The following is a 26,822-nucleotide window of genomic DNA, read 5'->3' on the forward strand; positions in this document are numbered from 1 at the left end:
TAGATAGAGACCTTCCAAAAACGTTAAAATGTATTACTGGAACGCGAAACCTTAAATTAGAGTGAATAAATGAAGACTCGGCACATCACTTCTGAAAGGTTGCTGCCCCTGAGGTAGAATATAGGGTGACAGTTGAAACAGAGGAAGAACACTTACCATATTTATAAAATGCAAAGCCAGAGGAGAGTTTGTTGGGATAGTGAAATTATCAGTGCCTATCTACATTAGTTAAGTGCCTGTTTGAGATCTCCATTACACATTCTAACAGGTTTGTAACACAGATCTCAACTTTCCCTTTGATTTTAAACTTGTTAAAAAACCCACCCAGTTTAGTCTAAAGCACATGTTAAAAATATCAGATTATTATTTTATTGGGAAAAGATCCATAAGAGAAGAAAACATCTCAGGTTAGCTTCTGCAGCTGCTGGCTCTGATAGTCTGTGTTATGAGGTTATGCGGTAAATTAGGCTGCACTGGATTCTGGGGGGAACATCTTTGGAAGCAGCTCTACAATACCAGTTTGGAAATTAAACATCTTAAACCTCTCTCATGGGAGTAGTCACAGATTGTGCCCAGAATAATTTAGACTCACAGTGATTTGAGCACATGGCTCTAAAGACTGGAGTGGCATTAAGCTGCCAATTTAACATAAGCTGCTGCTGTGATCCTGACAATGAAAAGAATCAAAGGAGCTGTTCATCTTTGTAATCTCTACTCCAACTCCAAGTAAGTGCCAACGTTCTCCTCCCACGGGCCGTTCAGGAGTTACTCTAACAAACGGCCGCCGGCTGCAAGGTAGTAGGGATGAGTCAAGGAGAAGAGGACCAGGTCTAGGACATGTACACAGTTATAGCACACAAGAAGCAGGAAACTTGTTTACATGAGCTTGCCATTCCTCCGCAGCTTTCCCTTTGGGTTTATGAACTGGGCTAACTTTTCTGCAGTCTCACAACTGAACTGAACTGGATCTGGACTAGCTACCACGAGGAGAAAATTGCTAACCCTTATTATTAATCCTGTAAGCTATCCTGCTCTGGGCAGATGTTGTGTTGCTGGAGGCCTTATCCAAGCCTTCAGTGCAGGCTGGATCAAGCCTGTTGGGCTTTTCTGATTTCATGAGTTAGTTATTTGTTTTTAATCTGTGATGCACCCATATGCTAATGACACATCATATGCAGCACTATATGGTAAACAGAAACATTTATTTGTGAGAACTTGTACTGTAGGCAACCCGACTACCATTTGGGGTAAGCATAAATGAATGTAACTGGAAATAAGCCACCATGAGAACCCATGTAAAAACTCAAGTTCAGGTTATAACAGCATGTTTTAGGGTTAAATTCTTTAAAAAAAAAAAAAAAGTGTTTCAAGCTCCATGAAAAGCACATACTTAACGTTCGTGTTGGTGCAAATGATGTATTCAATCTCATCAGAATAAGGATTCTGAAAAGTGAAGCTGCTGGTCCTGATTAACATCCACTCCCGGTTTTTGGTACGAAAACGATACATCACAGATAGGACTTGGCCTTTCAGTTTAACAACCTGAAAAAGTTTTTGTAAAGGTTAGAGACAGCAGACTGATACCTGATGTAGAAACAAATAATACACCATCAATAACTAGTGGATTTCAGACTGAAACTGTGCAAAGATACTGATACAATTTGGATGTATTCTTTATACAAACCCAACAACCCAAATCCATTCTGTGTTTGCAATTAGCCCCATAAGGACTAAACCGACATATCAAGGATTACAAAATACCCTCTTCCAATTTACATATAAAGACCAATGGATCGTGTCTTTATCCCAATGGGAAGGCATGACAACAAGGCTTTACCGTGGAACACATATCAAAATATATTATGAGAGAAATAAAACCATAGCATCTTTTATCATATGAATATTTACAAATAATCAGAAAAGAAATTTTGCACAATGTACAAAACAAATGCCAAGAGAAAACACTAATTTTCACAAGGTTGTCTGACTACTTACAAATTCCAGTTGGCTCCTTGGCTACCTGTTATATTTGCATTGCACCACTCACACTTTAGTATCATAGCTAAGGAAAAGCACTAAGGAAGGGATACTTAGGAAACATACTTTGCTTTTCTTCAAAACATGCTAAAAGTCAGACACGCTTCCATTGCAATGTTTAAAATTTTCTGTCAGATATGGCATGCCAAAGCATCTGATTCTGAAGCACCTCTGTCTGAATGTGTGTCTATAACCATTTAAATTCCTGAACGTCTACCTCCCACATCCCCCTGGGTAAAGTCTATCAATATATCCCTAGGCTACATCCATTCTTCTTGGATGTTTTTGAAAGACAGCACAGTCAAAGCAGCTGGAGCCCATACAACTGCTCATTACAGTCATGTCTTTTGATGTCTGGATGGTCAAGACATATCTGCCCATCTTCTGGGTTGGAAGATTCTTTGTTCTCATGTAGTTCATGCATTCAGACACAATCTATCTATAGGCTCCAAATACATTATATACTCCCCTCTTGCGATACCCATGAACATCAGCACACAAATATAAGGTTCTTCAAAAATCTATTCTCACTCTCAAGAAGCGCCCGTTCTTATCTCGCCATGTGAGGAAGTCACATGAATAAATCCTTGAGCACTGAGAAAGAGCAAACCACAGGGAGTTATGGACGCACAGCCACAGGGCCTTTGGTCAATTTTTACGATGGAAAACCAACTCAAGTCAACTGAACTTTAGGGCTTTTAAGTCTCCTTTGTTCTGCTCATTAGCTGGGGCCGAGGATCTGGCTCTGCTCCTGTATTCCTTGTTTACCCAAATCTTCCACTGGACTCCTCACTTGTTCTTAGCAGTGATAGTGAATGTTTTAAAATTTTGCCTATTTCTTTCCTGCATGTAGGTAGGCACAAAAACAAGTTTATTTCAGGTTTTGTCTCCACTGTACCATCATTTTTACAAACAAATAAAGAAAAAAAAATTTATCCAGCTGCTTTAAACTCCCATATAACATAACAATTCTCCAATAAATGATTAAAGGCTTAGAATTCTTCCCCTTGGGATTTCTTCAAACACTGATCTCAAGAATAAGCACCGACAGGAAAATATTGGCCAGGATAAAGATGATGAAAATCTGTCGTCACCCCCCTAAACAGGTGAGACAACTGCCAGAGGGCAGAAGAAGAAACAAGAGTGATTTGAATGCAGAAATGAAAAATACTGTTTAAACCTGTATAAAGTAATAGGAAGAAACCTGGGAGAAGAAATCAGGAAGAACATTACAAAACTCTACCAAAAAAACCCTTGAGTAAGAAAACCAGCACTAAGAACAAAAACTACAGAAGAAAAAGGTTAACTGAAGATCTAGAAAAAGACAGGAAGGATGTGACAGGGACAAGATAAATAATTACATAAGTGAAAGGCAGAGACAAAAAACTACGAGGAGGCATAGGGTGAGCACACTGCCCCGACTGGTACTGCTGTGGGGAAAAAAGTCTGTGTCTCTGGAGTGCTAGGCATGAACACCTGAGAGGAACGTATGTCTGCAACCACTCGAAGAAGAAATATAGCTTCTCCGGGTTTTGGTATGACTTGCATCATATGATGAGACTTGGAAACAAACAAACAGGCAAAACAGTAAATCGAGACAAAGGACATCTCTAAGACTGTGAATAATTAGCATGGCAATGTGCCAGCACTTTCACAAGGAGGAGGGATAGAAGACAGGCCATGCTTATAGTGGAACGAACACCCTGAATACATGCTCCATTATAATACAACTTAAGGCATTTGTGACAAAGACGGAGTAACAAGTTAACAGTTTGCTTGTTATCTAAACCAGAATTGGGATGTTTGGTAATACAGGACCAAAGTTCCACCCTCTGAAGTTAATGATAGTTGTATGTGTGTAATAAAGGAAGAATTTGTCACAAGAGTGGAACCTTGTCCTACAGGGGACACAATGAGGCTTTGATGACAAAACAACAGATGATCCCAGAATGGACCATCCGATCCCAAACCCCATGAACTCTCTCGAAAGCTTGGCTCTGGATCCAAATTTTGTGGCTTGGGCCCATCTCTCAATGTGACATCCACAACTGACTTTAAAAACAGAAATAAACTAAACAAATAAGTTCTAAAGCAGTGGTTCTCAACCAGCAATCCGGGGTGCCTGGGGGACCACAAGCAGGTTTTGGGGGGGCTGCCAAGCAGGGCTGGCGTTAGACTCACTATGGCCAAGTGCAGAAAGTCAAAGCCCTGGGGCTGAAGTCAAAGCCTGAGCAACTTAGCTTTGCGATGCCCCTGTGGCATGGGGCCCTGGGCAATTGCTACCCTGTTTGCTACCCCTTAATGCCAGCCCTGACTTTGATATGCAGAAAAACAGTTTTTGTGCCACAGCTGGGCCGTGGAATTTTTATAGCACATGGTGGGGCGGGGGGAGGCTCAGAGAGAAAAAGGTTGAGAACCCCTGGTGTAAAGAACCTTTCCTCTCATAGTTGCATTGTGATTATGTTATATCTTGTCCATTATCTGATAATCTGGGTCTAATTCAGAAGAAATGTTATGTTTCTTGAGATCTGGCTAAGCCATTCAGCTGAAACTTAGCTGGATCCTATGCAATTATTTTCTGCAGTTTTATAGCAGGCTAGGTTATGTAATGGCTCAGGAAGGAAGGAGGAGATTCTATGCAAATAAACGCTGCACCCTGTAGTGGAATCCTAATCCTCACCCATTAGGATTGGTTGCTTATTAGTGTCTGTAGCCTGACTTTGCTAACAAGAGTTATCCTTGAAGAAATCTGGTGTTTAATCCATCTGGCTGCTGACAAGCAGTTCAGGTGGGAGAATTGCTCTAATCTGATTTTTTCAAAAGGTTCTATTTTAAATTGATCCACTAAATCCCTGGTTACATAGACAGAACATAAGGAAGAGACACAAACCCCAGTAATGCCCAGAATAATAAAACTTATTCATCCTACTGAAAGCTCAGGGTTAATGTTTTACTTAAAATACATCCTTTTGTAGTTTCAATCCAATAAACCATATCCTTTTATCAACAAATGTTCTACCACCACACCCACTGTAAAGAATACAGAACTTGTGTTGGTGTCCATTCTGAACGTTTTCCTACTGGATATTAGATAGTTGTCCTCTGGAACCTTTTGATACAGAACTCTATTTGTTGTTCTTGGCCTTGAGAACATATCGTTCTGCCTTAATTTTCCCACCCCGATGAATGAATTTATCTTCTCAAGGAAGTAAAGGCTCTGAGATGGATGCTGGCAATCAACCAACTGCAAATCCCTCTCACTCTGCTATGTACCAATCTGCTTTTGACAGCATCAGCAATTTAAAAATGTCAACTTTACATAGGATTTTAAACAAAGGTCGCTGGAAATAATAGTTACCATTTTAATAAAAAAAATTCTTAAGGCCAAATTACCAATAACAAAACAAACTAACTATCTATTGCTCTGCAATCTGAAATAAGCAAACACTAACTTTGTAATAATATATAAAGCATGGGAGTCTTTGGTGGGAAAAACCTGAACTGTCTTAAAACAGTGCACACACACAATAACACAAGAAGATTCAAAGCTAATGTTTAACCTCTATTAAAAAACAAAAAAATTCTTCAGAAATGAAAACCATCTGGTGTATGGTTAAACTGTTTAATTCAGACTTTAAGTCATTGATGGAAACAGCTTGGATTGCATTGCTACTGTACTGAATATGAATATTCAAAGAAAGAATTCTCCACCAAAACAGAGGCAAAATGATTTAGGGATTGAACCTGGGCTGCAAAGCCTGGAACTCCACACTTTAATCTCTGGCTCTTCCAACAGCTTGCTGTGTGACCTTGAATAAGACATTTAAGCCTTGATCCATCAAAATACTTAAAACTAATGAATAACTATAAGCACATGAATAGTTCCAATGGAGTCAATGGCTGAACTCCCACGGACTTCAATGGTGCAGTATCAGGAGGCCCTTATGGCCTGATCTAACTCTCACTGAAGTCACTGAGTGCATATTCATTAACTTCCATTGCAGCTAGACTGGGCGTCTCAGGGTATGTTTACACTGGAGTCAGGATGTGCGATTGTTTATAGTATATGTAGACATACCCAAGCTAGTTTTCATCTAGCTGGCTTGCTAAAAATAGCAGTGAAGCTGCGCCAACACAAGCAGTAGCATGGGCTAGCCATCCAAGAATGTACCCAGGGTCCTGGACAGGCTTGTACTTAGGTGGCTAGCCCGTGATGCTGAAACTTCACAGCTGTTTTTAGTAAGCTCACTAAATCAAAGCTAGCCCAGTTATATATCTACACATGCTGCAATCACACTCCTGACTGCAGCACAGACATAACCGCTGAGTTGCAGATTCACAGTGTATAAAATGGGACTAGTATTGTATGAATTATCTTCCTCATACAGGTTTTATGGGGTTTAATTAGTTTTGTGCCACACTTTAAATAGATAATCATCTATATAAGTCCACTGCTAACCTGAATCCAGATTAAGAACCACTTCCATAGTTATGTGCCTTTTATTACTTTATTCTGTATTTCATTTCTTTAAATGATTTATAGAGGGCCAAATTCATAGCTGGGTAAAACTGGGACTGCTCTACTGAAGTTTATGGAGTGGTGCCAATTTACACCAGCGGAAAATTTAGACCACAGGATCTATTACAGAAGAGATTTTCAAAAGCACTCAGCGCTGGCCTGTGGGTATTCCCATAGAAGTCAATGGTGAAATTCCCATTGACATTATTGGGAGCGGAGTTAGGCCAGCCCTGAGTGCGTCTGAAAATTCCTCTCTCTGGATGTGTATCTGCCTGTATTTGTTTCTGATTTGCTGTTTTAGTATTTTTCTCTTAAATATCTGGTTTAAAAAACATGGGAATGGAGCACGTTTCAACTCAAAAAACCACATTCTTGCTGAAGACAACCAACCCCTGTGGCTCCCATTGACTTCAGTGGGCTCTACGCAGGCATATCTGGAGCCATACTATGGCTCTAACCATGTCCTGAATATTCATTTATATTTTAGAAATAAGAATGAAAAGAACATTTAAAACAATGCAATTTTTCTGAAAATGTAGCACCTTGAAGATGTCTGCATAATCCAGTTTAAACTACTGGATTTACAGAGATTAATATTAATAGGAATTACCCCATGCGATACACCCTCCGCTCCTAGATATCAGAACTGACCCTGGTATTGAGAAATGAATGTTAGGTTCTGCATAAAAACTAGGAAAAAAATAACTATAGGACAGTACCTGTTGGAAACTCTCTCTCAAATGGCTCTGATCTTCCGGATGGCAGAATTCTAAAATGTCTTTTCCCAGAAGATCCTAGTAAAACACAATATAATACTGTAAAAATACAAACCTGTGTGCTGATCCTTTAGTTTAGAGCGTAATCCTTGCTCACACACATAGTCATATTATCTTCAGTTGGACTACTCACCTGAGTCAGGCTTTGCAGGATTGGTGCCCTGCATTGCATTTAGGCTGTTGTAAGACATCTGTATGTCCTTCAAAAACAGTTTTAAGTTAATTTTTAATGCTTGTTAAAAGGTGCCAGGTTGATAGCCCTGAGGACACTGAAATCCTCTATTTATCCAATAACATACACTTTAATATACGGTTTTTTGTTTGAAGAATTTACAGTAAAGCTAATTCAAATCAATATGAAAGGGAAAGTAAAATGATCAGATAAGGACAAAATGTCTTGCCTGCGAACTACAATTGTTTTGATATGGAAACTGTAGTTTTCTTTGAGATTAAAAAGATAACAGCATGTTATCTATGAGAAAGCCATCACACAGAGCTCATTTAGTATCCAATTATATTACCTTAATATTTATTCAAAGGAGCAGACATGAGCCTCAAGGAAAATAAGCTTCATAATGGAGGTCTGCTTGTTGTTCAATAAACTGGTAGAGAAGTTAAAATCGACAAATGTAACAATCTCTCAAGGCAGAATTTATATTGCTTTAATGTCTTAATTTGAAAGATAGAATTTGAAAGCTGCCTAGGATTTGAACCAATTTAGTGCTAAAAAACACTGAATCCAAAAAGGATACAATGATATCCCCTGTAATTCACAGAATCATAGAATATCAGGGTTGGAAGGACCTCAGGAGGTCATCTAGTCCGACCCCCTGCCCAAAGCAGGACCATTCCCCAGCTAAATCATCCAATAATAATTAAGGGGAAAGCTCTTAATTTTAAGGATGTGTGAATGGTATAGCAAAATAAATGACACAACATAAGACTGTGTATAGAATACAAACAGCTGGAGATCAGCTGAACTGTTGCATCTTTTGGAAGTTATGTTTTTATTTATTTATTTAATTAGTTCTCACCAATCTCTCAGTTTTAAAACTAGGAACTAACCTGTGGTTGGTAGCCAATCACGCTGATACATCTTGGATCAACAAATGTGATTATTCCATCAGAGTTGTGTCTAGACAAGAACTCGGTAGGAACAGACATTCCATTCATGTCCATGCACACAGGTGAGCTAGTTACCTAGGACAAACAATCAGATAAACATAATTTTGAAAAGGAACAGTCACCATAAGTAGAGGTGGCTTTTTCATTTAAAATAACAAAATCTGTTAGTTTATTGACAACTATTTAAGGGTTCATAAATAAAACAAGGACATGAATAAAATGAAACTGAAATGGCTTCAGTCTAGTCCACAGCACAAAAACATCGCTCCATTACACGCACCCTGGACTAACAGAACAATATGAAAACAAGCCTGTTAAAGAACCTTCTTTGTGAGGCATCTAACAGCTAACTCAAGGAAGTTCCCAAAGAACCGTGACACAATTCTCTCCCATTGGGCTCTTAAGATATGTCTACACTGCAAGAGGTGTGATTATAGCACAGGTATGCCTCCCCATGCTACAATCACACCTTCACTTGCAACACAGACCTAACGTTAAGTGCATAATGCTAACACAGCAGATATCACCGTTAAAAGAAAAACAGATTTTCTGTAAATTTTCATCAAGGTTCTTCAGAAAGAATAAAGCATTTCAGGTTCCTACTTTAGATCTATACAGTCAGCCAAGTTAATCTACTTCTATCCATTTCTACGTGTGCTAAGAGCAAGAACTGTCTTAACTTTAACTTTCTCTTTCATCCTAAACAACCAGGTCTGGTAAAGAGGCACAAGCAATCTGTACAAAATCTCTTTTTGATCTCTGCTCTGCAGCACAATAGCATCAAACCACTAGTTAATAGAGCAGGGAGGTGATTAGCTGTCAGTTTATGGCTTACTGTTTGGAGTGCACAGTTTTAAAATTTGTACACCTTGATTCCTTTGTGATTAAACTTGCCCACTGAGCCACTGCTTGCCTGCCCTTGCCTTCACACACTGAGGGCCTGCTGGCTATTCTCTTATGGAACAGATGTTTTTATGCTCCATGAGTTATTAATGGGATTCTGGGCAAGAGTCTATTTTGGCATTTGTAACATCTGCAAACTCCATAATTTCCTTCTGTCCACCACTTGTGTATTTTATCTTTGAATGCAAGTGTGATTAAGTGAAAAATGTCATAGCAATGCCACAAAAATATTGTATCGCACGGGAGACACTATCTGCAGAAGTGATAACATTTCCAGTATGATGCTCATCTGAACAGATATTGGTTTGGCAGCTACACTCCAATGACACTGTCATTCTACCGTTAAGAGGGAACAATGCCATCCTAACAGATGGGCATGAGTGAAGGCCAACAAAAATCATGCATTAGGATCAAACGTTTTTACTAATGGCATGATTCCCAGACAGGAACACAAAAATGGCTTCCTTATTATGATTGAAAAGGTTCACCACTGCTGCTCCAGCTCCAGTTCAAAACTCTGATCCACTAGGACTCCATTCGCAAGGAATGAAGGGAGGGAAAATATGGGACACACAGAATGCCTCAAATTTGGATATATTGATCAAATAAGATGTAAAATCCTATTTACACTACTTTCAATGGACTTCTGCGCATGGATCGACCATACAATATCTCAGCAATATTAAGTGCTTATGTGTGTAGAACAGTGGTCGGCAATCTATGGCACGCGTGCCAAAGACGGCATGCGAGCCAATTTTTAACGGCACACTGCAGCCTGCCGGGACTACAGTGTGCCATTAAAAATCCTGCCGACGCGGCAAACCACAGGGTCTGTGCTCCTGGGTCAGAGCGTCCAGCTGAGCGCAGCAAGCTGCCGGCCCCTCTCCTGCCTTCCCCCCTTCCCCTGGAGCCCCGCCACCACACGCGCAGCGCTCTGGGGGCTGGGGCTGCGTGCTCCCGCTGGACAGTATTTGAGTCCGCAGGGAGGGAAAATCTCTCCCCGCTCATCCGGAGCCCTGCTGCTGCGCGCGCAGCATTCTGAGGGGCGGGGCTGCACGCTCCCACGGGGCAGCGTATCTGGCTCTGCCTGGAGCCTTATGGTAAGGGTACTGGGGCTGGGGTATGATAAGTGTGGCATTAAGGCAGTGACAGTGGTTGGAAGGTGGATCCTGAGGGGGGGTGCTGGCAGGCAGTCTTGGATGGCAGTCAGGAGCAGGGTGTGGATGAGGCATGGCCATCCACCGAGCCTGTTAGGGTGGGAATATAGGGTCAGCATCAGGGGACATAGGACAGAATGAGTTCATGGGGAGCATTTAGGATGTGGCAGTCTCTGAGGCGTGCAGGAGGAAAGACGTTGGAGTTGATGAGTCAGGATTCTCGGATGCTGTCAGAGCAGGGATGAGAAGGGATTGAGCAGCAGACGAGAGGTTTGGCAGAGATCTGGGTGGGCTGTCAGGAGGCAAGGAAGTGTTGATGGTCGTGGAGTCCATCGAGGTCTGTCGGGGCAGTTGATAAGGTATCAGGACAGTCAAAAGGAGACGGTAGGTAGGCTAGTGGGGGGGAGTCCAGGGCCAAGGGGGGAGAAAAAGAGAGGCTTCTAGATAGAGGTATTGGTGCGTGTCCCAGGAGGAAAGTCCATGGGGACAAAAGGGAAGTGGGTTGCTGCTACTATGAGGGGGACAGTCACCATCCTCTGCCAGTCTACCTACAACACAACCAGCCTCTCTCTGAGCCTGCCACCCCCACACTGCCCCCTCTTTGTACTCCTTCACCCACCCCCCAACCCCAGCCCTGACTCTGGCACCCCCACACTTACCCAGCCCTCCCTGCCCTGACACTTGTATCCCCCTCACATGCCCCCAGCCCTCTGCCCTGACTCTTGCACCCCCTCCACATCCCCAGCCCCCCCAACATCCCATGCACCCTGCACATCCCCACCCCCACCCTGAGCACCAAATGGGAACTCCTGCATCCCCCCTCACATTCCCACCTTCACCCCTCACACCAAATGGGAGCTGCCCAGGTAAGTGCCACCACACTCAAACCTTCTGCCCCAACCCTGAGACCTTCACCCCCAGCCCTCTACTCAGTGCACTCCCACCCTCAGCTCAGTGCAGAGAGAGGAAGAGAATGGGCCAGAACCCGGGAGAAGGTAGGTACCACTCTATGTGGGCAGGGCCGGGACCCCAGACTGGCAGCAGGGCGAGCGGGTCCGGCAGCCGGCATCCCGGCTGGCAGGAACCAGTGGATGGAATCCCTGAGCAGCAGTGGGCTGAGCCGCTCAGGCCACTGCTGGTCTGGGGTCCTGGCCACTGGCCCCACTCAGCCTGCTGCCGGTCTGGTGTTCTGGCTGCCGGATCTGACCCAGCTGGGGTCCCAGCCGCAGGCCCTGCTCAGCCTGCTGCAAGCCTAGGTGAACAGAGCCACAGACCAGCAGTGGGCTGAGCGGGCCAGTGGTATAAGATCAACATTTTAATTTAATTTTAAATGAAGCTTAAACATTTTGAAAACCTCGTTTATTTTACAATACAACACTAATTTAGTTATATAATATATAGACTTGTAGAGAGAGACCTTCTAAAAAACATTAAAATGTATTACCAGCACGCGAAACCTTAAATTAGACTGAATACATGAAGACTCGGCACACCACTTCTGAAAGGTTGCCGACCCCTGGTGTAGAGTGAAGTTATGCTTTGTAAAGCATTTAACTACTTAGGGCCTCTTGACTGCATTAATTTCATTTTCAAATGAGCTTTTGCAACTACAGGTTTTCCAGCTAGTTAATTAGCTTTTTAAATCAGCAGCTAGCGAAAATCTACACACAACTGTTTCCACCCCCTGATGTTTCCCTTTTCAAGTACCCAGGAAACTTCCAGAAAGAATCATTTCTACAGCCCATCCAACTCCAAGTGAGTCACTTGGCTAGGCACAGACATAATAGTCTTGAGCTTTTTGTGGCATGGTACAGACACTAATCTTCTAACCAGACCCTGTCAGAATCTTATATAAAACTATACTACAACACTGACTAATGTTTTTAGCAGCAGAGGATGTAATAAAAGAGTGTTTTTACCTGAAGCCTCCCTATTGCCACAAGGCAATATTTGCTACCTTGTCCCACTTCTGCATCTTCTTCTGGTATAGTCATTCCTAAAATAAACAATAACAACAAAACCATTGTTACTGCTAGGAAAGGTGAATAAACAATCACTTGCCTGTTTTTATAGAGGCCTTCAATTTTACAAACTAGTCACTATCTTCTAGCTTCAGTTAGACAAAGAGAACCACATACACAACAGCTGCTAGTCTCTGATGCTGGCAATAATATTTTGATTAATATTTCTGTTCAGATTATTACTGCAAGATGTAATTTATGCATTTTTCTTTGGTATAGTATACACCAAATATCAGCTTTAAAAGAAAGGTACAATGTGGATTACACACAAACTTCAACATTTAGACTGGCTACCTGCCTTTGTATTAAATGGATTAGTTTCCTTTATTATAAAATATCCAGCATGCTTTCTTATGCTTAAAGGAAACAGATTGAAAAACATGGGTATTTCATTAAACTCTATTTGTTTTCAGTTTTTCAATGGAATTAACTATTACAGACATGAATAACAACAAGGCACACGTGTAGGTTATTTTCCACTCGTGTTACACAAATAGAAATGCTCTTTACATGAGTGTTGTTTAGGAATTATTCGGTTAAGCCTTTAGTAAGTAGATTTCTCAATCTAAGTTTTGAGTTATCCACTTCCTGTGATACATTTAGGAAAAACTCTTCTATTGGTAACATTGTTGATTTATTTTAAGCTATTTCCAAACTCTTTTCCCAATGTTTATTGTAATTAAGACACAACAGAGAATGAATCATTTTCAAAAGCAGTTTAATGTGTTAGTGAAGTAACTGCAAAGTAAGCTACCAGTTATGAAGCAACAATCATGTTCAGAGATTATCCTCATGACATTTATACTTCCTAATACAAGTCAATCACACTGCATGCAATCTTGAACTGTTTCAAGAAGAACCAGATATAGCTTTAACATGAGGCGTATGAAAAAAACACTAGTAATTTGAGTGATGAGGTTTCCCAGATAAACAGTTCATACTAATAAGCAGTGTTATTTGACCACATAGTTTCTGAACATTGGCACAGAAAGTATTTTCCACTTTCCCATAGTTATAAGATATAGTAAACGATACATGAATATGCAAGAAAATAATGAGTATTTTCTGCAATATACTCAATCCCTTGTCATCTTGTTCATTGCTTATAGGGAAGACTACATGCTGAGGCCCAAATTCTGACTCAGGTTATTATAAGTATCTCTGATTTCACCTGTAGATTTCAAAGGGACTTTACAATGGAGAAAAAGATTTATTGTCCCCCTTTTACAGATGGTGAAAGTGAGGCACAAGGTACACAAGGTGGTTGAGCTAATATTTTTTACCAGACCAACTTCTGTTGGTGACAGGGAGAGCGCGAGAAAACTGTGTAGCTCACCAGCAGAAGTTGGTCCAATAAAAAACATGATCTTGCCCACCTTATGTCTCTAATATCCCAGAACCGACATGGCTACAACACTGCGTACAAGAAGTTAAAAACAGAGCTGGGAGTAGAACCCACATCTCCTACCCAATGCGGTGCCCTTCCTCTTAATGCATGCACAGATCCTAATATGGCCCTCAATGAGCTTCTTTACATTTAAACCTCTTTGATGTTCCTGAATAAAAGCCATACACTTCCTTTGACCCATGCTCAGGAGTTCTAGTATATAAACTTAAGGGAACATTTTAAATGAATCACACATTAAATACAGAGTTTTAAAACACACTGAGTTCCATTTGTCCATACTATTTTTCAAACGGTTTATTTTGCAGACTTGGAAAAGACGGTCCCTGGATAATTCAGAATTTGATTCTCATTTTCACTAAGGATCCTCACACAACTCTGGCAGGGTAAAGAACTCTTAATGTGAACATAAGTTACATTTACACCTACTTCAAGGCCCCTTTACTTGGGATTCAAAGGGGTCTTAATGTTAGTAAGAATCAGGCCCATACAACAGTTAAGTTAAAAAGTAATACCTTTAGTAGAACAAATATGACTACAATCTATAACAAGTATAATTCCAAGCTCTGTTCTATTACAACTACACATTCCACGCTGCCTGAAGAATATTCATCTCCATACATAAACGAAAGACATTAACTCACGTCTGCACCAAGGATAAAATAAAGCACCAATATGAAAACAGAGCTACTGAGGCATGGTATAGGGTTTTTGGTTTTGTTTTCACTCCTGTGTACTGAATTTTGTCGTCATCTGAAGTCTGGTCCTGAAGTTTTTTTGCTGCAGGATGGCCACCTTAAGGTCTGCTATAGTGTGGCCAGGGAGGTTGAAGTGCTCTCCTACAGGTTTTTGTATATTGCCATTCCCTAATATCTGAATTTGTAATCCATTAATCCTTTCCGAAAAGACTGGACCAGTTGGCCGATGTACATAGGAGGGGCACTGCTGGATATGATGCATGGTGATGCAGGTGAATGAAACGGTGAGTGGCTATCTGGTTAGGTTAGTGAAGGGTCACTGTGTAGATATGTGGGGCAGAGTTAGCATCGAGGTTGTAGCATCCACACTAGAGTACCTAAGGTGACCACCTGCAGCAAAAAAAACTTAGGACCAAGACTTGCAAGAGAAACTGCTGAGTCAGTCATCTGCAAATTTGACAACACAAGCTCAGGAGTGAAACAAAGACTGTGAAATGGCTGCCAAGCTACAAACCATTTTCTCCTCCTTGGTTTCAACACCTCAGCTGCTAGAACAGCCTTATCCTGATGAAACAACCTTGTTAATCTCTACTTGTTTGCGACATATAATACACCGCCGCCTGGAAACCACTACACATCTGAACGAAGTGGGTATCACCCACGAAAGCTCATGCTCCCAAACTCTGTAGTAAAGTGCCACAAGGATCTCCTGCTGCTTACTGAAAAAGAAGGACCAAACACATGTACTTAAAGCTGGTACACTGACAATAAACAAGGACCAGGCTATAGTAAGCCAGCCTCCAATAAAACATATTAAAAAAATCCTTTGCATGGGAACACTGTATTTCCTCACAGAGGTAAAAAGTAGTTCATCTGAGGATTGTGTGCAATCTGCAGGAGATGTTAAGCAGAATTCATTATCCCTTCCCCCTGTAATTCTGTAAACAATAATCTGAAAATAGAATTGTATACAGGAAAAATAAATGTATAAGTCACGATGGACAATGAAAGAAATAGAAATAGCAGGAGGAGCATATACATTGGTCTCAACGATTATTATTAATACAACAATATCACTTATTTTGAGCTGTACGCCCCCTGCCAATACTTTTACAAATATGAGGCACCTCTGCCTTGAGATGTTTATGGGATTAATTTTCAGAGATGCTGAGGACCTGCTTTTACCCACTGACTTCAATGGGATTTAAGGGTGCTTAGCTCCTCTGATATTTTTTGGCCTAAATATGTATTTAAGCTCTGAAATTTAGGCAGTCAGGTTGCATAATGTTGGCCAAAGACTCTTATTTTTACAATGGTGTTTACAATCTAAAAATAACATTTTTAAGGTATTTCTCCTCAGTTTCAATGAGCTTTCTTATAGTTTCCTTAAAGATACAGTATACCACAAAAGAAGGCAAAAGCTATGAAGCTGGATGGTTTCCATTTCTCATAATCTTTTTGCTGATGTGTTCAATAACACTTTCCCTTTTCTGGAACTTGGTTCAGGTCCATGACTGCCCCAATAAACCCAAAGCAACATAATCTCCAAAATTAAACCTAGCAAAGAAATGCTATTCCTGACTGAGCTCAGTGTTGGCAATGGGAGCTGTTGTTCTAAAATTCACTTTTTTTTTTTATTTTTTTTATTTGCTTGTGAGGTGGATTACATTAAGTCCATGCAACACAGTGGAAAATTTATTAGCTGGGTTTTCCCACGAGACACACCATGCATAAAAATCTAGCTGCCTGGAATTAATCAGTACATGACCCAGTGAATTGCTAACCCTTCCCAAAGCTTCTAGAGCAAAAAAATATGCCAAAATGATTACCTGCTCGCCTGCTCAAAGTAATTTAGGTGCTATTATAGGTAGGATTCTGTGCAGTATATTTTTGTTCTGGATGGAAATTGTTTTCCTTATTCTCTTGCTGATGTTATAAAGATGCTATCTTACACCAGTGTGAATGTGCGTAGGGGATCTGTACTTCACCTATAATATATTCCCTATTAAATGTACTCAGATGTCATAAGGATAGGTAAACAAGATCTGTGCACTGGTCCTATCACTAATTCATTTAACTCTTAACAAAATGTGATTTGTTAGAATCTGCAGTTGCCAAAAAATTAATAATTCCAAAAGCATTCCAAAAATGTTTACCCAGGAGAAAGGCTATGAAACTGGCCTATTAATAACATCAACAGAATAAACACACATTATTCACATTCTTACATGTAGCCAGTAGAAAACTTTATTTCTGAACATCAAAACACATGCTACTGCTAATAAACAAATGTAGCACTATATTTGTCCCAATTAACATCGACAACTTGCAGAGCTAAACATGAAAATGAACCACAAATTGAACTCTGTGCAACCAGAGGCCATGCTGAATTTAACAGTATCACAGTGTGCTAACAAGCAGTTTCCCATTAGGTAAAGGCATGTGTTTAAGCAGACATAAAAAAGTAACTTTTTAAACAGTCCCTGATGAGTTTCCAACTTGGTCTTAACAACAGAATGCCATTATCTCCTGTCCTTCTGCAACTCCCCAACCCTGTACTCCATGTGTATGTATAGGTGCAGAATAATGACTTGTGAATTTGTGGTTTCACTAGATCAGGGGTTCTCAAACTTCATTGCACCATGACCCCCTTTTGACTACAAAAATTACTACAGGCCCCCAGGATGGGGGATCAAAGTCTGAGCCTGCCTAAGCCCTGCTGCCCCGGGGGCTGGCAAAACCAAAGCCCTACCTCCCCAGGCCAGGGGGCCAAAGCCAAAGGGCTTCAGCCCCAGGCTGGGGGCCTGTAACCTTAGCCTGCTGCCCAGCGCTGAAGCCCTTGGGCCTGGGCTTTGGCCCTGGGCCTCAGCTAGTCTATACCAGCCCTAGCGACCCCATTAAAACAGGGTCGCGATCCACTCTGGGGTCCTGACCCACAGTTTGAGAATCGCAGCACTATATTAAACTGAAAAATAGATATTTTATGATTGTTCATAACAGTGGAATTAAAATGTACACTATGTACCACTGCATGGCTACACATTATTTTATACTTCCATCAATTATTATTACCTGTACCTTACCATTCATGTGCCTGGCGCTTTAAAAGATCATAATACCTCTTGAATAGGTGTATGCAGGAATCTAAGTCCTCAAAAAATCAAAAAGGACCAAAAAAAATTTCAGTGGGTCTTAAAATTGGGGGGTATGGTGAAAAAGAGTATTTGTGAAAAATTCCAAAGGAGAACGAGTCATTTTTTAATAAGCATTAACAATTACAGTGCTGTAAAGAGTATTCAAGCAAATATTTTTTGTTTTGTTTTGTTAAAAGGAACAGTTTTGCACAAACTTTTTGATTCAGGCCGAAACTTTAAAATGACCTAACTACTTTGGCATTTTGTGGCTAAGCAGTTACTGTAAGTCTGACTTGGAAGACTAGAAATGAATCAATAATTGCAAAATAAAAAGCTAAAACACAAACCAACTCCCCCCCCCCAAAAAAAACATCACCCAAAAGAAATACAGAATTCTGAATTATTTGAAACTTTGTTTACTAGCATTTTCAATCTTTAAGTGCCCTAAGGTATCCATCTATTTGAACCTTCTGATGACAATGACTTCCCTGCAGTTTCCCTTTGGAAAAAACATTGGTCTTGGATTTGATCTATTCTTTACAAAACCAGCAACATGCTGACATACTGTAGTTTCTCTCAACTAAATATTTTCCATCCATTGCAATGTGATGAATAAAACTATTAGGAAAACATCATGTGGACTGCATAAAACTAATTTCCTTCCAGGAATATGATGCTTTAATTGAAAAAAGGCAAATGCTTGTTTTAAATTAAATTTTAAAATAACAGATTGGAAAAAAGTAGAATTGGTATATTTTGTACATTTGGTTATTAGCTACAATACTTCTCATGCAATCAGAAGCACAGGTTCTTACAGCCAGTTGGCAGCAGACAAAACAAATGTATGATCAAAGTCTGGAATGGATAGTCAGCTAGTTTCAAATAGTGAGTCTTTTCTCCATATTGAAAATATTTCAGCACTGTATTTCATTGTTTAATATAACATATATCACATACAATAAGCAAATAATATAACTCCCTGGAAAAGAGTCTGGATTTTCCAAAACCAACTTTTTCATTTAGTTTTTGACAAATGAATAGTTTTGAGAAATTTACCCCCTGTGCAGACAGTCTGCACAAGGCCAATATACCACTTGCCACTAAAAACAGATCTACATTTCCCTTACAGTTACTTACCCAGAAACAAAGACTGATGGCCAGGTTATGTACTTTGGGTGGTGCGGTGCTGCACTGCCTCATGGGGAACCCCCTACCAGCAGAGAGCATATGTTGTTTGCAAGCTGCCCCACACCTTGGGACTATACAGCCTGCACCTTCTAATGTGTCTGGCCACCTTTCCAAGAGAGTGTGAAGAGGGTGGATGTAGGGCCATAGCTTTGCCTTCTCCTGGAGGTGCCCAGATGCAAGGACTATGGCAGTCCCCAGCTCTTGTGTGGGCTGCAGTGAGTACCTCCTGTTCTCTCCCCACGCCTATGTACAGGCTAGGGGCAGTCTGACAGTACGTACTGACAAAGAACAGTACATCTAACTGTTCTTTGAAAAAAAAAAAAAAAAAAAAAAAAAAGATTTGGGGTCTGACCAACCATTTAGGCAAAGGGGGAATTTTTATTATTATTTATATTTCATAATTATTATTATCATGATTTCATGTTGGCAATCAACACTTGTGGCTCAGTCCTGCAGTCCTTATTTAGATAAAGCACCCCATTAACTTGAGTGGCGAGTTTTGCTCGAATGAAGACTGAAGAACCAGGTCTTGGTGTTAGAATTTCCTTTCTACTTTAGACAGAAACTCAGGCATCAAAATGTGATTCTTTGTTCCAGGCTTCACTCCGTAATAGCATAGTTCAATAGGGCGCGGGTGTACCAGTGGTGCAAGGGAAGACCTTTCATATTCTTTTAGGCTCTGACAGATCATTAAATATTAGTTTCCCTTTCAATAAGTAAAAGGTCCACATCATCATTTATATTCCGAGGACCAAATTCTCTGCTGGAAGTCAACAGAATTAAACCAGAAGAGAATTTCATCCTGTATTTTTAATAGAGGGATCTACATCTGACACCCTCCCCCCATTCCCTACCAAACGTAGTCAAACTTAGCACTAATTAGCAATATCAAGGATAATCTCAGAAGGACTGAATGAGCCTCGGAGGCTAAATTAACTGGCCCTCCAGGCCTGTGTTGAGGCACATTAACAGGACAGTGCCAGAAAATCCTGTCCTACTGTTGCTCATGTCGTACTTATTGTGCGGCTGAAGAGAGTAGTAACGTGTTGCCAATATACTATCCGGGGGCTTCTGAAAATAAAATAGTAATAATAATAATAATTTGTTTCCCCTTGTCCTGTGATAAAGCCCAGGAGTGCAGGTATTTCCAGACAAGGGGGGTGAAAACCTTTCAGTTATTTTCTCATTGAAACTCAAATGCTTTCTCATAACCAGCACCCAGAAGAGAGGCAATGCCAGCACGCAAACAAATCTGTATTAAGTATGTTTGCAAGAAATGTAGAATTTTCTGGAACAAAATATAAACTTAAATTGACAGCATAGCTGACAGTCCAGCTTATGAAATCTGAAAGGGGTGGAGGGGCCTTTATTAGAGTACCCATAGGGCAAAGTGTACGAAAATCATCCTTTCCCCCAGAATATTTTAAGAACACCTATCATTTGGCGCAAACTCGTTTATTCTAAAGGCTCAAGAAAGAATGCAACAGCTAGATGTTTGCTGCTCTCAAAATGTGGTTTTAACTCAAGTAATTTCTTTACAAGGTAGAGAAATGTTAACAAATCCAATTTCCTCTACATTTAAGTTACTAGCTTATGTTGCAAATTATAACATTTTGAATGGTAATATGCTAATACATGTAGTTACATTTCCATGGACTACCCAAAACCTACCTAGGGGCCAAATTCTGCCCTCGGATACACCAAAAAGTCAACAAGTTGCATGATACCTTCCAGCACAAAAGAGTACAAGGCAGGACACAGACTAAACATGCAAAATTTACCATGTGGAAAAAGAAACCCTATTTTGCACAGTATGACCTCAAAAAGACAACACAGCACATGCTGTAGGTCTGAGCAGTGGGAGTATGGTTAAAAACAAGACTGCAAGATCCCATAAAAAGCAACTGAGATCCCATTTAAAAATGTTAGAAGCCAACACGTCTCCTGGATTACAGCACCTTGCTCATCTCCTCAAAGAGAGTTAACCAAATGTTGCATTGTTGTTAGGTTACTTTAAGCCATGCACAGCATTTGACTGCACTTGGCTCCATAGACCCTGCTTTCATTCCACGCTATCACTGTGGTCCACTTCAATGCATTTTTTATCAGTGTAGGGTCTGTAGTGATGGGTGCCAATTAACCATCTTTACCACCGAAGTAGCCAATGTACCCCATTAAGCGTGATGAGGTAAGAAACTGAACTTTTCTTAAATCAAAAAAAGACATTTTGTTACAGGACTTAAGGCTTCTGTTTACTCTGTCCGGAGATAAAAATGACTTTGAAACATTTTGACAGTCACGATATACTAATTTACATTGTATGAGCTTTAGCAATCTTATTACCAGCAGTTGGGAATGCAAAGAGGGACTTACACACTCCTTTGTGGTTCCAAAGTACTGGCAGATGACATGTAGTCTGAATTATGCCTGTCTGAAGGCTGATGAAATTCCAAGAGGATGCATCATTTTAATTTTTGTACATCTCTCTCTCTCTCTCTCTCTCTCTGAGAGAGAGTGAGATGATAATTATATAACTTTTGAAAATATAAATCTGCACAGAAATCAATAAGAAATATAAAACTGCAAGTTAAAATCTACACTAAATCTGTACTTTGTTTGTTTGTGCAATGGGATTTTTGGCACACCTAATCCCTGGAGTAGCCTGAATAATGTCTGCGGTATACTCAGCCTATAACCACAAAAGGGCAAGACCTCTTGTTCAACAGGAATCGACATATTAAAAAGAATATGCTGCATTACAGTAGGTGAGTGGTTTTTTCATTGCTGTTCAAAGCAGCATGTAAAGACTTGTTTCCCAAAAACCCACATATAAACCAAAATAACTTAATCAAGATGCAGAGACTGTAATATTCTCCACTCAGTAAATTACTTGTGAGTGAGAGTGTACACTTATCTAAACTGAAGCCAAAATTTTCAAACATGGGTGTCTAAAAATAGGCACTGGCTTTGGCCAGATTTTCAGAGGTGCTGAGTACCTGCTGCTTCCATTGGTTTCAATGAAAGCTGCAGGTGCTAAGACCTCTGAAAAATCAAGCCATTTTTATTAGGCACCGGAGTTTGAAAATCTTGGGCTATACTTCTGTAGTCATATGGTACCCTCATTCTGAGTATGCAGCTCTTGCAGATGACAGTTGATACTCTGCCATTGTACATCAATGGCAGTTGTATGTGGAGAACCAGGGCAGTATATAGAAAGACTGAGGAGAATATGACAGACTGACTACTTTCTGATTTGCAGGAAAATGCTAGTGCTGCTTTCCAAACTGAGATGTACATGGACTAACCAGCTGAAATCACTCTGGTTCCATGTGACTGCTCTATGTTTAAACTTGATTTAATTGAAAGCGTATGATCAGTTTTTCTGTACCCCTCAGCAATGCTAACTTTGGAATAGCAATACAGCCTCATGCACCAGGGCATCACCCGTAAACCACAGGGAGCAAATTTGGTCAGGTGTTTTATGGGTTCTTTCCACCTTCCTCTGAAACATCAAATGTAGGAAACAGGATATTGATGGACCGCTGGCCAGAGCCGGGTGTTCCAAATTGAACTAGTGTAGTAAATCAACTTGCTTGTGCAACTTTTAACACAATCAGCTACCTGGTTGAGATTATCGATCTATCAGCCCGAGGCTGGGATTTTCAAAGGAGCCTATGAGAGATAGGTACATAAATCACACTGCACTTAGGCTCCTAACTCCCTTAGTCTCCTTTGAAAATCCAGCCAGTGTCTAACTAGCAAGTTGGTCAATAGATTCTAAAGATCAGTTTGGTCTTGTACATAGTATTATCTATACTGCCCTTAATGCAACTTTTACCTGCCGGTGGCCAGGCCTTGATATATCCAGTGCAGTGAACTACTGCATACTGTGCTTCTCCTTCTTTTACAGGGCCTAGGCCATTCCTATATGAGAAGAAACAATAATATTAATAAAATGTTTGATATCCAGTAGAACTTGATACTAATACCAATTTTTAACACAAATTTACCAATTATACTAACAATAATATTTAATACAGCTCTTACATAATGTTCAACAGCTCAAGTGGTGTATAAGCCATATCTAATTCTAGGTAAGTATCATTTTACAGATGAGGTTAACTAAGGTTCACCCTAAGGAGTCAGTGACAGAGGCAGGATTAGAACTCAATGCTGAGCTCCCAGTACTGTGCTCACTCCACTCTAATGCAACCTCATGCTACTTGTGAAGCATGAGTCAGATTCTGCTACACAAAGACTTGTTCAGGTAAAACTGGGAGATACAGCGCTAGTGAAATGGACAACTAGAAAAGTTCATTATGACATACTGTAGCGGCAACTGAACCAAACTCACCTGTATCTTTTTCGCATGGTGGTTATTCTGTTCAGCGGCAAATGATCCAAAGGGGCATTTCCACACCTAAAAACAAGCCAGCATTTGAAAGATAATATAAATGCCTGGGGGGAAAAAATTCAATTTGAATCTCTTTTAAGGATATATATTCAAGTAATATTGCATTTGTTTTTGATTGTGTGTCTTAGAAAAGTGTTTTCTGAAGGCCTGTCTACACCTACCGGGGGATTGACGCGCAGCAATCAGTGCATCGGCAGTTGATTTAACAAGTCTAGTGAAGACATGCAAAATTGACTGCAGATCGCTCTCCCATCGACTCCTGTACTCCACCTGAATGAAAAGCGCAAGGGGAGTTGATGGGAGAGTGATATGCAGTCAACATTGCATAGTGTGAACCCAGCAGTATTCACATGACTGGTAGTGGTAGCGTAGCCAGGCCTAAGAAGTTATTACTTTAATCCTCATGTTTTTTGTGTATTTTACTTATTAGCACCCCAGCTATTTTCAAGATGTAAAGAAAAAAAAAACACTAAGAAACTACTGGCTCACAAAAGATAATCCTACAGTTAACACAAGGCTATACAAGAAATACAAGAAGAGAAAACAGCCTGAAGTAGAGAATCCCAGGATTGGTTTAAGCAGAAATGGGCGTCAGCAGATCACAAACACTTCAAAAACGAGAATGAAAACTAGACAAACATACAATTTCGGCCCTCAGCTAAACCATCCAAAAATAATTCCAGCTTCCATAGGATTAATTAGCACGGAGAATTCACATACTATATATCAGCATATTACCAAATACTTGCATAGTAGACACCAGTCATTTGTATGTACACCCATATATAACAATGCTGCCCCACATGTGGTATAACCGTTTTCTACTGGAATACAAGATAGATACATCAAATACCTACAAACCCTAAACTACTTAAGCATTATCCATGTAATATCACTGAAATGTGTGTGTAATATTGGCCCAATATCTGATTACCTGCTTCATGTGCTCCAAACAGAACTAGGCAGAAAAAGATTCTCCCATCCCACAAAATTTCTGAGATTTCAAAGTTTCTCCCTGTTCTGCATCAGAAGGAAACTGACTTAAAAAAAAAAAAATCTCAAAAATTGAAGCAAGACACTCACCTCCCTGCCAAGAATAGGCAACAGGCCAGTGGTTAGGCCACTCACCTTAGATGTGGAAGACCTCAGGCTTTGAAGCTGGGTTTTACATGTGAATGTTTAGAACACTGGGCTAGTGTGTCACTCTCTTTCTCTGGCCCACTTAATTATTTCATTATTTATACAGAGTGGAATAGCTCCAACATGAAAGACAGGAAGATCCAATTGCCCGTTGGTTAGGGCACTAACCTGGAATATGGGAGAGTCAGGTTCAAATCTCTGCTCCAAATCAGGCAGAGCAGGGTCTAGAACCAGTGTCTCTCACATCCCAGAGAAATGTCCTAAGTACTGGGATATTAGCTATTCTGGTCTGTGGCTCATTCTCTCTTATCCGCCCCCTAACATTCCATCCTGGACTTAAGGAACGTGACAGAAGTTTTATCAAAACAAGCAGATTCCTACAGAAAGTTTTGGCTTTGACAAACTGGCAGTTTCCAATAAAAAAACATTTTGTCAGAAAACTCTTGACTATGTCTAGTTCCAGCTGACTTGTACTAAAGTCAGCTTTGACTGACTAATACCTGGCTAACTGCTATTCACGATGCCAAGTAACTTTCTGTTTACAACTTAGATCTGCATATCAGAGTATATTTATTTGTATTTCCAATTGTGCGTCTAACTGCACATTTAATTGTGTATCTACATGTAATTATCCCTTTGAAGCCAAATAAATGGTTTGAAAAGACAAAACTGAGTTTATTTTCATTTTTTTTAAAAAAGAGGAACTACATGGCAAAGAAAGAAGAAATCATGCAGCAAACATGGCAACCTCAAATAATTCACAATATTTGAGGATGTGGTGGGGTTCAGGTACAAAGACTCCTTCCCCACTAAGATTTTTTACTAGTCACTGGCAGGAAGTAGGAAGAGAAAGAAATAGTAAAAAAAAAAAAGAAGGTTAGAATTAGACACACAATGGGACTACACCCGTGTGTAAGGTTACTCACGCACATTAGTGTTTGCAGGATCAGGGCCTTATAAGTAACTGTGATTTGGATGGCTGTTTCAAAAAGCTGGGGAACAATTGTAAACTGGATATTAGTTCTGGCTCCTGTCTGCTCAAAGACCTCCTCACATGATCAGTAAACATGGGCCAGAGGATAAAGAGGTGCATCCTAAATGATGAACAGCAGACTGCATACTCTGAGTCAATATTTGCCTGAATTAATGAATTTTATATACAGTAGTTACAAATTAATAATAGAAGAAAATGTTCTTAGAGTACATGAGAGGACATGTGTATGATACTGGTTCCATCATTCCAAAGAACAAATGTAATTTCTGTTGCTTAGCCCTATAACCAGAGGGCTAAGTTGCAGCTTGGAGCATTGTGGAGAACTGGGAGAAGAACGTGGTATGACAGTGTCTTAAAGGAAACATGCAGAGGTTTTGCTATACTGAAAGGAATGCTGGAGCCTGCTCTTCCTCCTTGCTGAGCAGCCTCCTGTCCTATCACTCTGCTGCCATTTGTCCCTTGCTTGGACAGTGCTTTCACCACAGCTAGAGTCTCCCTGTTGTACTTCTCAATGCGAGTAGCCAAATTAGAGCTGCCGCCTGTGTAGATCAGTGGGGGTGGTAGAGTTTCTTCACCCCTCCAGAGGACCCAAGTAGGGCCAGCCATAACATGGTCTATAGTAAGTAAGTGACTGCTACATTTATACCACTACTACTAAGACACTTCCAAAGCACCCTCAAACTGAAGGATCTCAAAGAGTTTCACACACCTGAATTGATTAGATTTAATAATTCTATTTAATTAGGATGTGTGTCACTTTGCATGTTCAAAACATTATGCATATACAAATTAATCAAACAGGCTGGGCTTGGGCTTGGGCTTGATTTGACCTTCAAATCTTTTCGCTTTTGAGTTTTTGCATAGTTTATTCTCAGTGTACACATTGGAAACAGGCAGCAAATGCGATGGTGTGCTTGTCCCCCTCAAAGTCACATTGATGGACCTTTCACCACATTAGATCTACTTAACGTTGTTATTACAACTATTCATTTCTATTACAGGGACACCAGGAGGCCACATTCAGGATCAGGCTCCTTTGTGCAGGTGGCTCCTGTTAATCACTTTCTTGCATGTTATTAGGCAAACAAAAATCAGAGCAGTCACAGAAACTTACCAGAAGTTTGAAAATTAGGAAATAACACTCCCCTCCCTAGCGCCCCTCTGCCAGATCTAACATTTACTCATGTATTTAGAATTAACTAGTTGATCATTGGTAAATTCTCACATAGCTGGCTAACTCAGTAACTAAATTCCTCCTTTAGTATTACTGGTTTGTTGGGGGGAAAAAAAACAAACCAAAAAACGAACCCA

The 26,822-nt window shown here is 40.3% G+C and overlaps 1 protein-coding gene across 1 annotated transcript in view; it reads right to left on the reverse strand.

Annotated features, from left to right (window-relative positions):
* ARNT2 (aryl hydrocarbon receptor nuclear translocator 2) overlaps positions 1–26,822 on the reverse strand; it is a 139,628-nt gene that overhangs the window by 36,749 nt on the left and 76,057 nt on the right. Inside the window, 6 exon segments of the mRNA XM_032771883.2 lie at positions 1,391–1,542; positions 7,276–7,350; positions 8,398–8,532; positions 12,437–12,513; positions 22,802–22,887; positions 23,318–23,383. Of these exon segments, the coding sequence (XP_032627774.1) occupies positions 1,391–1,542; positions 7,276–7,350; positions 8,398–8,532; positions 12,437–12,513; positions 22,802–22,887; positions 23,318–23,383 (591 nt within the window).

This window comes from Chelonoidis abingdonii, chromosome 9 (assembly GCF_003597395.2).
Source record: "Chelonoidis abingdonii isolate Lonesome George chromosome 9, CheloAbing_2.0, whole genome shotgun sequence".
In the NCBI taxonomy this organism is placed as follows: domain Eukaryota; kingdom Metazoa; phylum Chordata; order Testudines; family Testudinidae; genus Chelonoidis; species Chelonoidis abingdonii.